The sequence below is a fragment of the Opisthorchis viverrini genome, assembly GCF_000715545.1.
Source record: "Opisthorchis viverrini unplaced genomic scaffold opera_v5_192, whole genome shotgun sequence".
Lineage (NCBI taxonomy): Eukaryota > Metazoa > Platyhelminthes > Trematoda > Opisthorchiida > Opisthorchiidae > Opisthorchis > Opisthorchis viverrini.
In genome coordinates, this window is record NW_008751852.1 from 949,510 (window position 1) to 964,779 (window position 15,270).

The window sequence follows — 15,270 nt, forward strand, 5'->3', positions numbered from 1 at the left end:
GAGCAGTTCATAAGTCATGGGACAATCCTTACACACAGCTTTACTACCAACATCTCTATTCCATATGGGCAGAAGAGCGCATGATGATACGTAACAGACTGCGCTTGCTATTGACCCGATTACTAAGTGCTCGTCCGCAGAATGTTGCAAACAACCTGGTCTGCGTTCAGCAGGTCAATGCGCAGACATCAACCACCGCCAGCACCTCCACGACTACAACCACTACAACAAAAGCACCTTCATATTACCCACCTCTCGTGATTTTAAAACGTCCGCCACCCAAGTATCACCATCCACACCCTCATGGGCACTACCTAAATTGGGCCCCGTGGAATATGATCACAAAACAAGACCAAAAAGAATCGATTGAAGCCAACGCAGACAGCTCACTTCCCAAGCAGGAGATTGCAAGCCTGACACATCTTATCAATCTGCTTCGTGCTCAACAGCACGGTATCCAATTACCATATTTTGCTGGCGTGAACGAAAACCAACTGCATAAGAAGCCGCAATTGGTTCAGATCAATAATTTAGTGAATAGTGGGACACATACTGGAAACTCGTCGAACAATGACTCAAAGCCTCTGTCCGGCGTGTCATATAATACCCAGAAAATGGATACAGGATTCAACGGACGCTGGTTTGCTCGTCAGGCTGAGACTTCAACCACCGAGACAACGACGCCCTTACCCACCACCACAGTGAGTCACTGTAAATCTGTTCTTGGTTCACTTCCGACCAAACTTGATCACTAAGATGTATTGCTGTAGTTAGGTAACAGTGAGATCTACTCACTTCTTGACTCTTTGCTGCCAAGGGTGATATTCATTCTGCGATAAAAACCTTTCTACCGTCTACCCTGCTCAAGCCAAGTCGGATTTGTGCATTAGGACCACTGTGCATTCCTGTTAAGAGACCATCTCTTGATAGTGACCACTTAAAGTTAATCTATCCAGATTCTTGTTGAAAACCGTATGTCGCTCCAAAGTTACGCACAAATGTCTAGTCCACCCCAGTGTGTATAATGAGACATTTGTACAATTTCCAACATTCAAACCTTTAGCGCTTATCATACAAGGCTACTAAAGTTAAACGGGCCAAGACCAGTAGTGTAGTTATTCACGAACAAATGTCGGCCTGCAACAGCCTGTATCGCAGTCCAACACCGGATGAATTCTCTCAACCGCCGAACTGACTGGTTTTGTCCGTGGTGCGTTGTGTTCATTCCTTTCCTATTACGGCTGTTGGGCAGATCAAACCATCAATGATGGACAATCCTCCCACTGATTCACAAATCACACAGACGCCAGCAAGAATCGGCCTAACATAATCGGTGCAAAAGACTCCACTAGACGAGACAAAACCAATCACAAGCACACAATGATTTGAGTGGCAACGACAGTCAGGCATCAATTAAGCCAGAACGAATCAACTCCTGGCTTCAAGTAATTGAATCCGCTAGGAACTCATTTTGAAGGACAGCAGTTGAATTTGTTGTGTTTCTTATAGAAACTTGATCGGACCAAGTGATTACACTAGAAGGTTTGTCAGATGGCAAGGTCTGCTACTATTAATGGGATGAATAATCACCTAAGCAGAAAAAACACCATATTTCCACTTTTACTGTGATTACAGTCTACCCGGTTCTAGTGGTCTGCTTGGCTGCTAAGATAACACTGAGTGGCCAGTGATAAATGATTCTGTCTCCTCATCGTCTGTGGATTCTACTTTCATGAAAATACTCGACCTTTAACGCAATATAGTACTCAGTCATAGGTCCTGCAGACTGGGTTTCATGGTTCTCCCAGGTTGATCTCACGAACGTTCCCAGCCATCAACTTTCTTGTCCGTTCAGAGTGTGATATTGTCCCTAATTTAGGGGAGACAATTTCATGGCTTTCCCAGCAACCTTTCCGTTCTCAAGATCAATGACGCCGGTACTCCGAGGTTCTTCCTAGAGAATAAACCGGGATAACCGTCTCAACTAGATAGTCTCCTTTTTTCTCTGCCATCTTCACCACTATCCAGCAGATGACATTCTGCTTGATGTGCCAACAAACATTTTTTACGTTCAGCCAAACTATAAAAGAACGGTAGTTTCCTGTCATCTAACGTTTCCCGCTCTTCTGCAAGTCGGGAAAATTACATATCCGTACTACTTAATTCGCAGGAGTATTGCTTCGCTCCCTGGTCTTCGGCTGTTGGCTGCACACAAATCAAGACCATGTGGGACATTACCACAAGGCTTATATTGAACTGATCTTACTGGCGTTTCTCATCCTTCCAGCATGCAGCATGTTTGAAGAGTTCTCTTCATTCAAAATTGAACATAGATTTATTAAAAGCTGCTTTGAATGAGATTCATAGAAAACTCAGATATTTCACGGTAAACGAGCTAACAGGGTAATAATGAATGTGATACTGAAACATACCAAAGGTGGTCTGCTGGAACAGGTGAAACTCAAAAGTTCAAATGTTGGTCCTCGAAGTCCTGAGACTGAGCACGAAAATGGCAACGAATTGAACCAGCCTACTGGAGGCTACCTTGCCTAATGACTGTACCATCGATTCGACCTATGTTTGTGCGCCTCCATTTTCTTCCGATGTGACCTCTGACCCACGCTGATCGCATTCAGGCTTGATGTCTTCCTGTCAAGCGCTACTGATTTGTGTTGTTAGATTTCATGCTTGTTAGTCTTGCTGTAACTGCACGCACCAGTTTCCCAACCGATTGTGCTGTTTTGAAACGAGTCTTCCCATCGTTCCCACACTAATCCTTGAGTGACTAATTTTTGTTTTCCCTTTAGGCTTTCATCCCTAGATCGATAATCTGCTTCTTTGTGCCATACGCACTAACTTAAAGAATTCACTTTTTTATATCCCAGCTTTACAACTTTCAATATACTGGCGGAAGTTAAAATCTCTGTTAATGGGAAAAATAACTTTTTACCAGTTTCAGTCGAAACTTCGCGCTGAAATTGGGGTCACTCTAAGCCATAAAGTCGAAAACAACCGTAAAGTTGTTTCATCCTTGTTGGGAATAATGTGCAACGTGTAGCTCGCGAATTTCTTGAGAGATGTGACCACTAGGCTAGTAGTTGAAGACCATACAAATCTGCCACAAGCAGCTGACCAACGATGTGGCCAACTCGCGCTGATATGATACTGTCATCCACCTTCCATTCACATAGTACCTGTGTAACTGTGATACTACTGATGGGAGGCACGCGAGCAGTATGTGTTGTTCGCGGAATTTCGCTTTGCGTCTTTTGAAAAGGGGAGATCTGTTGGAATTTGTGGAGTCGCTTTGTAACACTTGCTTGGATTTGAGCAAGGAATGATTGGAGTCAATGAATATCCGGGAAAGTTCAAGAAGACGCGTTCAGGAGAAGATGGATGTCCAGTTATTGTAAATAAGATGCAAATTAGAGTTTTGCTTCCCTGTCCAGTGGTCTGTAACCGGTCAGCTGGCATTTTCTAACAAATAACTCCGCAGCGAAGGCCTTCTTCCTTTCACCTGGTCCTCAAGGCCAGGGAAATGTGCGACGTAGCAACGGTCTCTCCCACACACTGTTCATATTTGATCGAAGTACGACCAATGTTTTGATACTGTATGGCAAGTCTTCATGTTAGCACTCCCAGCTCGCGGATGGTATAGCACATTCATGGGCACCGAACTTTGACTGTGTGGACGTATCTTAGTATCTTGCCACAGCATTACTCGAACAGCCCCTACGTGTTCTATAAACAGTTACCTCTTCCCAGTATCTTGTTCTATTGACAGCTCCTGAATCAGCAACACTATTTCCTGGCAAAACAAGAACTTCCTCCACAAAGGGTCATTTAGTATTCTCCAGTGTGTTCTGTTCCATACACAGTGGCTAAACTCACTACGCCGCTATTCTTAGAAAAGTGTATTGTTAGCCTGCCACTTTTGCCCAATGAGCTCTTCCTCACCAAGAGGATGAGTGGTAATGGTTCACATTGACGTTCTTTTTTAGCTGCAACATCCACCAGTAAATGCGCAAGGAATCGATAATCACTTTTCTGCGGCCTTCATTGAGGCGTTCTTAGAAGCGGTTACGGGGAAAGCGGAACGGTCGTCCAGCGTCAACCAGTTTTCCAATAGCGTACCAATTTCGCCCACACCAGTATCACCGGCTGCGACGAACGTAGCGACGGCCTCAACCTGGCAGGATGTTGCCATGCACGATGGCGCGATCCTCATGTTTTCAGTGCGCGCCAGTTCGGGGCATAGTTTAGTCAACTTATACACCGCACCGATTGTTACAAACCAAATGGATGCACAGTGGTTCAAACATGTTGAATTTGATCAGTGGACGGTAGGAAGATATCGACGCGTAATGTTAGAGCTGTGGCACGCTAACCAACCAGTGGTACGACTCACATTCAACGCAGAATACGCCGACCGATATACCTGGTTTCAGAAAGCCCTGCTAATTGAGTCCTTTCCATGGTACGAAAATGAGTTAATTCAAGAGACCGTATTTCTAAGAAGCAGGTAGGTCTGGATTCCAGGACTATCAGTTTTGCATGCATGTGATTTTAAAAAGATCGCCTCCCACCTTTTCGTCTTCCAATCAAGGTGGGAAAATCTTCAGGTGATTCTTCCCATATATCAATGAAGGCCGCTTGATGTGCATGGTTCGACTTGACCGGAAATCTGATAGAAACACCTACAGTTAACACTCGAAGTTCATTGGGCAAACTTGCGTCAATTGGACTAACGTATCCTCCAAATGAGTTATACAGGCATTTGCAAAATAAGCTAATTTTACCGGAAACCAATCTGGATCTCTCGTTTGTGATATTGATGGAAACACTTGGATAACACCTAGCTGATGAGAGTGAAGGAGACCGAAACCAGTAGTGGGCTCCGGAACAGTTTTCACAATTCTTATGCCGAGTTTAACCGTATTTTGCCCAGCCCATACATAACGTTGATTATCTCAGTGAACATCGCGTATTGTAGTTTCCTAACCGGACGTTTACCAAACACATATGTGAAAATGACGAATCTGTCATTCAGCTTTGTTCATACCGTGTCTCCAGTTTTCGTACGCCCAACCGTAACCTGCAAGTAAGTGGAGAAACTAACGACTTTGAACACATCCTTTCATAGACGATATTGTCCGGCAGTCCGCTACAACTGTCCTCACTTGCCTGCTCATTTGCAGGGTATTCCCTTTACCAAATGTGAATACATTCGTCCTCCAAGAATCATCTGAATTTACTTCAACTAAGTTTGTGTAGACTATAAGGCAATACACATTATATTCAATGAAAGTGTCGTCTACCGTGTGAACCATAACTTTTTGGTTAATGGGCGGTCAAGAGAAAGATACTCAAATAGGGTACTGTCTCCAACACCGTACTGCGCAACCCTGTGGTGCTTGCGGGATCACTCATCGCTAAGCCGAAAAGACTTACTACTATCTCCTCCCGAGTAGTGCTCTTCTGAAATTATTCATAGACTTAAAAATGAAGAAAGGTATATAGAGCGTCAATACAGGCCCCTGAGGTCAAGTTGTGATGAACAGATGAAAATCACTGTTTATAAAGATCAGTAATGCGCATCTCAGAAATCTTCACGGGTTTTATCCCAAGGCCTTTTTGCTGCGCAAAACCCTTTCAGCAAATTGTGATTGAAACCTACCCCGAGATTGTGGTAAGATAAGTCACCTTATACGAAATCTACTGATAACTATTGGCTGGGAGGGGGCTACTATCAGACAAATTTTAATCGAGTCCCCATCTGATACCAACGTATTCCGCAAGTCCATGCATATTGCCATAGATGTACGATTCGGTGTTCAGATGGGATAAAATGTAGGTTGAAATTCAGAGGCTAGGCCTACTTGATGAGCCCCAAGAAGGGTGAAAGTCGGTAGTGGGGTGCTCATTGTTTATCGACCCCATAAGTGGTGTCACTCAAATGTCACGATTAGTGCTTTACAACGCCCACTTGATAAGCAGTTTGTGATAATTTCCTAACTAGTTCAAGGAACTGCGTACGTTACTTTTGGCCCCCAAACAACTGTGTTTTGCTTTTGTTCACAGCCAATTTGGAAATCCTGACTCAAAAGCATGAGCGACGCAGCGGCAGTTCTGTCAGGAATTGATGAAGTACCGAAATTCCAGTTTATTTCACTGGAATAAATCGGATGAGCGTGAATAAAAGTAGAAAAACATTATGAGACTTATGTGGCTGCTGTAACCAGTGTGCCATCCGGTCATGGTGCAACTGACGATAACTTTCGAAGCAGTTTATAATGTTATCACTTCCTTACATCCTAAGTTGGCCAGGAGATCACACTGAAACGTTCATTGTCGTTCCTAGTTCACCAGCTTTAACACTTAGGGCCAAGAGCTGGATGAAAGTTAGTTTTACTCCAGAGACCTTTCATAAACACTGAAAGCAATCGCCACCACAAGATAAATCATGGGAAGAAGCGATAAGGGAAGCTCGGCTACGTCGAATTTACTAAAATCACACCCCACACAACGCACAGTAGCTCCAATAGATAGTTTAGGCAGCAGTAGCCATGGTGTGAGACTCGCGGATGAAAAAGGCTGACAGGGTGCGAAAAAAGACCCGGGTTTTGTAGCCTGATGCCACTTTAAGCCGATCTTGAACAGGTGAGATCACTTTAACCCCGCCGGTTCTCGTCCATCAGATCTTTCTGACATCACTTGCCTGTTTGTTGTGATATTCAGGAGGGTAGAGGCATCATGATGAACAGGGAATCAAGGGTGCTATTTCTGTGTTGTAGAAAATCTCGGGACGGATAACCTTCAATGTTTTGAAGAGGTTTTCTCTTGAAATAACAGCTTTAGTGCATCACTCAGACCTGTTCAAACAGATGGAAAAGCCTAGCCGTCCTACCAACCATTGACGGGCCCATCTAATTGTCGGCAAGCAGGCCTGGGAAGTTGCCAGTCACGAACTTCACTCCACGGAACAGTTGTACATGATCGAATAGCTGCGTGTTGACATCATCGACAGCAATTTACCGGTAATACGTACCGGTACCTAAAAGGCCATACAACCAGAAGCAAAGAATGTCCTCATAGAGTGGGAAGGAAAAGGGAAGGGTAGGAGATAAGGACTTAGTGCGATGAAGCCTCATATCCTTAAGGAAGAGGATTGAGAATAAGGTGTTTCGCCCATTCGACGGCATTGTGATAAACACCTGTCGAAGTATGGCCCCATCAGTGGGATTGACCCAGCGTCTTTGCGAAATCCGCCCGACATAGGCCCAGAGCAAAATGACAGACGGTCGGAAAATGGCGCGCCATTGAGATCTGTCACGTCCTACACGTACAAGCAGGATCACGTGGGACCCTAGTCAGGAAGGCGCGAAGGTCCTACAGCACCCACTTTACGCATCGGTGCCAAATTCGAATCCAACAATGTGGGCTCTCAAAACCTATTTTGAATAATCGATTGCCAAGTCCAAAAATAAAATCTGTTCTACTAGACTTAAAAATGAAGCGAAGGTTGTTCTAAAAGCCAGTTCCTCAACATCAGCCTCCAGATTAGGACAGCTGCACACGACGAACGATTCCATTTCCAAACAGGCAACAACGCTACCTAACAGCTCTCATAAAAGTCAACGAGCCTCTGAACAGGATATCCTAAGCCTTTTTTTTGGTAAATTTTCGAAAGAACTTTCACGCATCAAAAACAGTAAAACCTAAAAACCAGACAAAAGTTAAACGATGAGACCATTTAATGATCGGACCTAGTGATACGTGTCGCCACGTACAACCCGTGTCCTCTTGATAGGATAGCATTCACTTCTATCTATTCCTTAGAATAACGCACACTACAACCTAAATATTTTGACGCTATTTAATGCATGCGGTTTCATCTGCTCCGCACATCCCGTATTTCTATTATCACAGGACCGAGCCATTTTCAATTCTACACGCTCCCAGCACAGCCGAAACACAAGCGAGTCTGACGTGTCCACAACTGAGTGGCTACTTGCTAATTGTCGACTCCGAATCATCCACTTCCGCCTGTCCATGGCTGCATTCGGACAACGACGGGGATACAAAAAGTGCGCAAAACAAGAGCCATGCGAAGGCAAGTCAATTCCCAAGTTTTATTTACACCTTACCCGCGGCATTGTGGGGTGAAGGAGTGAAGAGTGGGACAAAAGGGTCTGTGTCACCCCCACGGTTCTCCGACAAGAACGGTGTCACGAGAGCGGACGAACTGCGGATCTACGCCGCCCCTTATAGCCTAGTTCCTGCCACTGCGAATGACCCATTCTTCGCTCGAACAAACACGTTACTCTTTGCCTTGGACACAATGACCGGTATCGCTTTTGGTCGTCTTTGGCGACAAACAATAAGCAGTCCACCAGGCTACCATCCATACAAATATACTCCTGAAAGGCACTTGGACAAGGAGCCTGTGGTACCTGCATGTCGGTGTTGGTATCGAAGTCGTGCGATCGAAAACTGGCACAGGCCGGCACAGACGATGGTCTGGCATTCGAGAAGCACCGTCCTCACAGGATTTAAGAGCACCCTGGTACAATTCTCCGACGACCTTGGGAAAGTTGTGGCCCAGTTGGTGTTTGACACGCGTGGGTCACCAGCCGATTCGTGGTTCTCCATCTCAAGGTTGAAATATGCCACTCCTTGGTCTGTGAAAACGCTTCGCAACTATAACTTCTTGCAGTTTGGTCAAGGACTTTCACTACCCCGATCAATGTCAACTGGGTCGACATGGGAATCGGTTGGATTGTGGATCGGTCAGCCGGTTATGAATTCTTTGGCGTGCGCCAGTCTCTTACTAGTGATGGATAAACAAATGGATACCGGTATCCCACCTTGTTTGAAACAAATCCCGTTCACACCTGAAGGGACATTTATGGCACTTAGTGAGCAACCGGTTCCAGTAGAGAAAATGCGTGCAGTGAGACAAATCACCATATGGTCTGTCTGATTTATCGAAAAGTCAAGTCCAGAAATGGAGAGAAAACTGTCCATGGGTGACTTGTGGGTCTGCAATAAATGAGTAGGGCAGTATGGTTGTTTTGTTTTACTTTGCCTAATATTGATGATTGGTGGTTTTCAAGCTTTCCCAAAATAAAAACTTGGTTCGATAGGAGGACCACCCTTAGTGGGCTTCTACGGCGTGGCAGAAGATACGTTATAATCGATCACGGTCAACACATTACTAGAACATCAGATGCGCTTCAATATACGATGGTGATTTAAAAAAAACCGCCTCCCTGACCGAGAGTGGAGGGCACTGGTGGACCTCAAAATGTGGCCGTTTCCCGAAAGTCTAATACTTAGTTATTCATGGGGAGAAAGTGGACGTGACAACTCGGTTACCAGTCACTCACCGTTGATCTAAAGGATAAAATCTCACTCGGCATAGACCTGCACATGAATAATTTCGTCCATGGGGTTACTTTCCCGCCTGTGTTGTAATGTATCTTGGAGCCGCCATCAGTCAGAGCTGGCTGCCTCGTTCATTAGATGCTTTGTGTGGGGATCGTAATCAATCGACCAGAGGAACCAACACTTTGTAGACAAGTTTGTTCAAACGCGATATCACTTTTGTGGAAATTTCCGTTCCGCGTGTCGACTTCTCTCCAAAGACATGCTAGATAGTACTACTAGGGATCGTCAGATATTAAAAAAATATAATATATAACCGTTCAGTTGTAGCACCCTTCCGGTGCCCAGTTGCCACGCGATCAGAAGGAGGCTCGAGGGCTGTGATATTGCCAGGTTTCCCAAGCCTAGACAGGACAAGTCGAGTGGCGGAGGTGAAGTTCGAACCACGGAACTTCCGGCGAGTAAATTCGCGCTCTAACCGCTTGAGCCATCTTGTGATCGATCCCGTCAAGACCCCCGTATAATGAGTGCTACCTTTCTGATGGTGATAGTTAGATCGGAGAAAATTTATACTCCCTCGAGTTTTCATCCTTCGTGCGCGATGTTTTCTGCCAGTACAGTCGATGGTCGTTACGTGCAGTGAGTTAGCCATGGCTTTCAGCACGATTAGCACGACCCCCCTTCCGCTGGTTGAATGGTAGGTCGCAATCTCAACAAAAACTCCGTGGACTCTCCATAACGAGTACAGCGCGATTCGGTAAACTGCATGCAGCAGCGTATTGAGTAAAAATAATATGAAACATCACATACGCTATGCATATATTCACTAAAGTTCCGTTTATCCAGATATGGTGACCAAAGAAGGCATCTACTGCGGGCATTAGAATTGGTTGTTTTATGGCGAAAGAATTTACCGACAGACTTTCGTTCATCAGGATAATTCCCGATGGGTCCCTTCAAGTTCATCCAAACTACCCTTTAAAGAGTGGAAAACTGTTATCCTATTCGATAAAGGTGCAGAGGTCTAGTCTTGCTAAAAATATACATTGCCTAGTCATCACAGCGGCATTTGGTCTAGGTTAGGACACAATGGTTAGACCAAGTGGAACCGTACTGAATCTTGGTCACATAATCCAAGACGGATCAACGTCACCAATCAGTGAATCGAGCAACATTTGTACCCGGTAAAGTGTCATAAGATCGAGTAAAATAGCAGTTACCCTCAGGTAATGCGTAACAGTGAGGTGGAAAAAACCTAGCAATAGAGAGGTCTGTGTTACTGATAAATGTTGAGTAGCCAGGTCAATATATACTTATGACAGGGTAACTGCGCTTTCGTGAAAACCCCGACAACCAATCGAAGCGACGCTTTAGGCTTTTTAGCATTGCAATCCAGTCTCGAGGAATCAACCTCCCTCCCAAACGGAAGAGGATTAACTCCCAATTCCTCAACTGACCGATCATACGTAGGAGTAAAAGCCCAGCGAAATCACTCACCGTGATTTGTTAATTCTTCACCGTTCAGTGCTTAGCTGCCATGCTACCCAAAAGAAGCACGAGAGCTGGGATGCTGCTAGGTTGCCCAAGCCCGAACAGAGGAAGTCGAGGTCGGGTTTGAAACACAGACCTTCCGCTCAGTATATTCGCGCTCTAACCACTGAGCCATCTCGCCCCTGTGATTTATTGGGTGCCATCAAATCGTTCCAAGGCCACGCACAAAACAGCACTGCAAGAGCCGGGGAGACTAGTGTTCAGCTACCTGATCTTATCCCGTACCAGTACCATTAGTGTTAAAGTGGTTGGTACCCCGACCTGTTGTTCCATGGAGCAGAAGACCCAATACTTTGGCAAGAGTAGCAAATACGTACAGATCTGTTGAGTTTTTTTTCGCAAGATCGAAAAATTAGGGTCAACATGATGACATGATAATACCGAGGACCAAAAGCATTTTTTGAGAAAGAGGCATTATTCGCCAAGCTGAATAATATGATCCGAAAAGCGGTCCCTAATACACCGGTCACGTCGAAAAGGTAAGAAAAAAAGGTTGACAAAAAATACGCCATCTCGTCCGAAGACACGTCTGAATAACATCAATTATGGTACAAGTATCTCAGGGTCTAGAAAATCAGTTTGAATAACTGGCATTTGAGTGAACCAATGGGGCCAGTTTCAACCATAACATGGCTAAGGGAATTTTGTCAGATGCCTTAGGTTCATCAGATAGATTCCACAGCGTTATACTACTGATTTTAGATTTAACAGACAGACGAGCGGGTTCTTTATCTCCTAAGCTGTCAGTCGGATGTGCTAAAACCGCTTCATATGGAGGAGGAATGGGCAGTTTGGTACCAAAAATAGGTCGTCCGCGGAAGTTTGCTTTCTCAACAGAGTGGCCGGAAAATGAGATCGAACCGGTCTCTCTGAAAACAGGAAAGTAGGTTAAGTGGATGAAAAGACCCCTTACTCTCGAACAAAACCTGCCTGGACGTCGACATGCATTCCGTCGGAACTGATTTTACACGGCAACAAATGGGCTTCCATGACTTGCTTGAGTACGTCTGAAACATGGATGAAAACGGGTAATAGTTAAAGAGAGAGGCTTCGCAATTTCGCAGTTACCGTCTCCGTTATAAAATGGTGCTATTGTTCGCACATCCATAGTCATTCATTTAATTTGTATGATTGCGGGCAGTAGGCACCGTTCTTAACACACAACCATCCGGGTGAACAGCAATATATTGTTGGTAAATGCGGTCTTTTGACCAAAAACAGAGAGGATGAGATATTGCAGAGGCCCAGATCCCGAGGAGAAGCAGCCACTAGCAAGGTTTTACACCACTAAATATCATTATCACTATCGTCATCGACAGCGCAACATCAGCGTCAAACCCCGACCTTCGCTGCCTTACAATCATAAGTTATCTAAAACTCCTGTTGTAAAAAGATTAATAGGGGAGAGGGAAAGGGTGTTTGGTGCGAACTTACTACACGCACTCCAAAGGAGCTAAACCTCCAGGCACATACTGAAACAATCTGGACAGGGACTGACAACCAGGACCCGTTATACTGCCTAGCAGCCGCATGATGCAGCGCATCTGACTATATACAGCGGGTTCAGATTGACTACATCTTGGAAGACTGGTCGCACAGAAAGTACTCCGACTTGTCGTAATAGCTTCCATACGGTTCTGCTGAGTAAAAGATCCAGGGCCTTCGATTTGTACAACTCTAGTGGTGACCATGTCTTGGGATTATGATTCCTCTATCAAAGAGCTCGAGATATCTCAGAGGTCAAGGCACGAACTTACTGACCGAAAGGTCCTGGTTTGAAATCAACCCCGGTATTTCAACTGCCCCTGTCTAGGCCCGGGCAACCCGGCAGTATCTGAACTCTCATGCTTCTTTTGGTGGGCATGATAGCTAGATACCGAAAGAGCGTCACAACTGAATGACTCAATTTTCCTCTATCAAGTGCCAACCAACTGATGTCATAAATCGAGCTGGCGCGTCATCAAAACCTGAAAACCTGAATATAGTAGTCGCATCTGTAACAATGGGGCCAGAAGTTTACACTGTCAGTCACTTCCAACATAGTTTATGAGGCTACAATGCGTAATCGCTTGTTCCAGAAAGTAAGCCATTTCTACCGACGGAAGCGCTACCTACCGACTTGTCAGGACAGTCGGTTTAAATTTTTATTTCAATGTCTATCTTCACTTTGGAGGTTGAATTCATGTATGCTTTTGGTCGAACCTATTTGTACCCTAAGAACTACGAAACAGAGTCCTTCAGAAACTTCACTTTGGGCATCCTGGAATTACTCGCATGAAATCCTTGCCCAGCACCCTTATTTGATGGATTAGTACTAACAACCACCTGGAGGAACTCATTCACACGTGTTCATTGATTCCAATGGCCATCCCGGACATACTGGTCCACGACAACCATTGTACATTCAATTCCACAGAATCTCCAGTCTCTGTAGAACAGTATCCGGCAAATTTGGACAAAATTATTCCACTTACAATCAGGAGGCCAGTTGGAACGATTGGTGGACACTTCCAAGAGTTCCACTGAAGCTCACTGAAACGCCGGAAATCATCCAGATTCTTCTACTGGGCTAAGGGGCGACACCACACCAAGACACAAAGCAGATCGCCAGCAGAGGCAGTGATGAATTGGGACATCTGCCCAATTCCAAATCTACGGGCTTCTGAGAAAAACGCCATCGAGTGATAGCCTAACTGACATCGAGGTAGCGTCAATCAAATGTCTGTATACGGTCAATCTGTGCTAGCAGATGATTGCTTTATTGTGAATTGCATTGGACGTAACACATGAAGTAGACATGTATTCTTTCACTCGGGTAGGGCTTGTAACCCGGCCGTGCCGGTCATCTTTCTTTGTGGTGTACACCGACGACTTCATTAGGCCACTCGATGTTTTTCTAGTTATTTTCGCGTTTCTATCGAGAAGTGAATCCTTTGAGCCCTACACTTCTAACTTCGGGCACCCACCTATGTAACCTCCGATCTCAGTCGTGCCTACTAAATTCACCGTTGATGTGACAGGTGCGGTACGCCATCAGCTCCTACCCGGCGTTGCAATCGAAGGTGACAACACAATATCCTGCTCCAGACCCCCTGACCTACTGACACTCCGTCTTTCCACACCAAAGCCCTTCCTCGAGCTCAAATACCTGGCGTCAAAACCTGATATCATGACGCTCTCTCTCACAATAACCCCATGAGTTCCCACTCTTCGCCCTTCGTCTACAAACCTCACCATACCAGGAATGGCATATAAATACACCTGCTGCCCCCCCCCAAACCATGCAAGCCTAGTCCTTGGCAGGAGCCCCAACCTGCAAACACCGTTACTTAACCTCAGTCCCTATCAAGTCCCCCTTGGCTACCAGCATACTATTTGCCTTAGATCCCTATTCCGCAGTTAGCTACTCCACCACCGTCTCCTCGGAAGTCGCGTGCAACTCCACCTGTACGACCGACAAAAGGCAGATCAAACTACACGTATTAAGTGCTTTGAAAAACCTCGTGTCTATATCTACCGGTGGCTAGCTCTGACGCTCATCTGCTTACATCACCCTGCCGACCCACTTTTCTCCTACCTGAACACCATTTTCGGCTGCCACCCACCTATTCACGGCCACCACCTTTCTGTACCATACCTCCCGTCCACATCTTCTGACGATGCGAAAGATGGCACGGCCGACAACTCCCTATCCAACTGCAACCCCCCCCCCCACCAAAGACGTTGCACAACCCATACTGAGCGTGATTATTTAACTTCAACCGGGATTTCAAACCTATTTCACCATCTAACCTAACAACAGTGCGGAATACTCCTCCACCGACTCCGAACACACGCCCGGTAAACCCTGTTTCATGTTACCCCACCTCCACTTACCGATTCCCCCAAGCACCCAACTTCACCATGAGCAAGGTTAGTAACTTCCCATTCAGTACCATTTGCTCGTCAATGAGCCTGTCAGTAATGCTGTTTAATGCCCGCTCGTTACTGCCAAAAGTCAATAATCTCCGAGCCACTAGTGCCATCGCACAACCAAGTCTGATTTGTGTGATGGAAACATGGCTCTTGAGAGAACATATGCGCCACTAGTGCATCGCACAACCAAGTCTGATTTGTGTGATGGAAACATGGCTCTTGAGAGAACATATGCAGTCGTAAACCTCCGAGACCGGTGGTGGTTCCACGTTCACCGTCCAGGGTTCTGCTTCACCTGTGGGCTGCAGATGAGTGCCGGCTGGTGACCAAGACATTTGTTGTTCAAAGTATTCAGCCCACCGGTCAAAGCGTTCCTCCTTATTCGAGATGGTCTTTCCATTCCGATGCTTGATGCTT

General features: G+C 45.6%; 2 protein-coding genes across 2 annotated transcripts in view; one reads left to right on the forward strand and one right to left on the reverse strand.

Moving 5' to 3' along the window:
- The window catches only part of T265_07982 (hypothetical protein), a gene marked incomplete at both ends in the record, with an annotated part of 24,214 nt that extends 15,169 nt beyond the window's left edge, over positions 1-9,045 (forward strand). Inside the window, 3 exons of the mRNA XM_009173659.1 lie at positions 39-701; positions 4,002-4,522; positions 7,930-9,045. Coding sequence (XP_009171923.1) covers positions 39-701; positions 4,002-4,522; positions 7,930-8,983 — 2,238 coding nt within the window. The remainder of the gene's footprint in view (positions 1-38; positions 702-4,001; positions 4,523-7,929) is intronic.
- A 2,467-nt stretch (positions 9,046-11,512) lies between these two features.
- T265_07983 (hypothetical protein) lies at positions 11,513-14,963 on the reverse strand (the record flags this gene model as incomplete). The annotated part of the gene is made up of 4 exons (XM_009173660.1): positions 11,513-11,807; positions 11,852-11,945; positions 12,725-12,807; positions 14,815-14,963. 4 exons carry the CDS (start codon positions 14,961-14,963, stop codon positions 11,513-11,515), a joined length of 621 nt encoding a protein of 206 aa, XP_009171924.1.
- Positions 14,964-15,270: the final 307 nt, after the last annotated feature.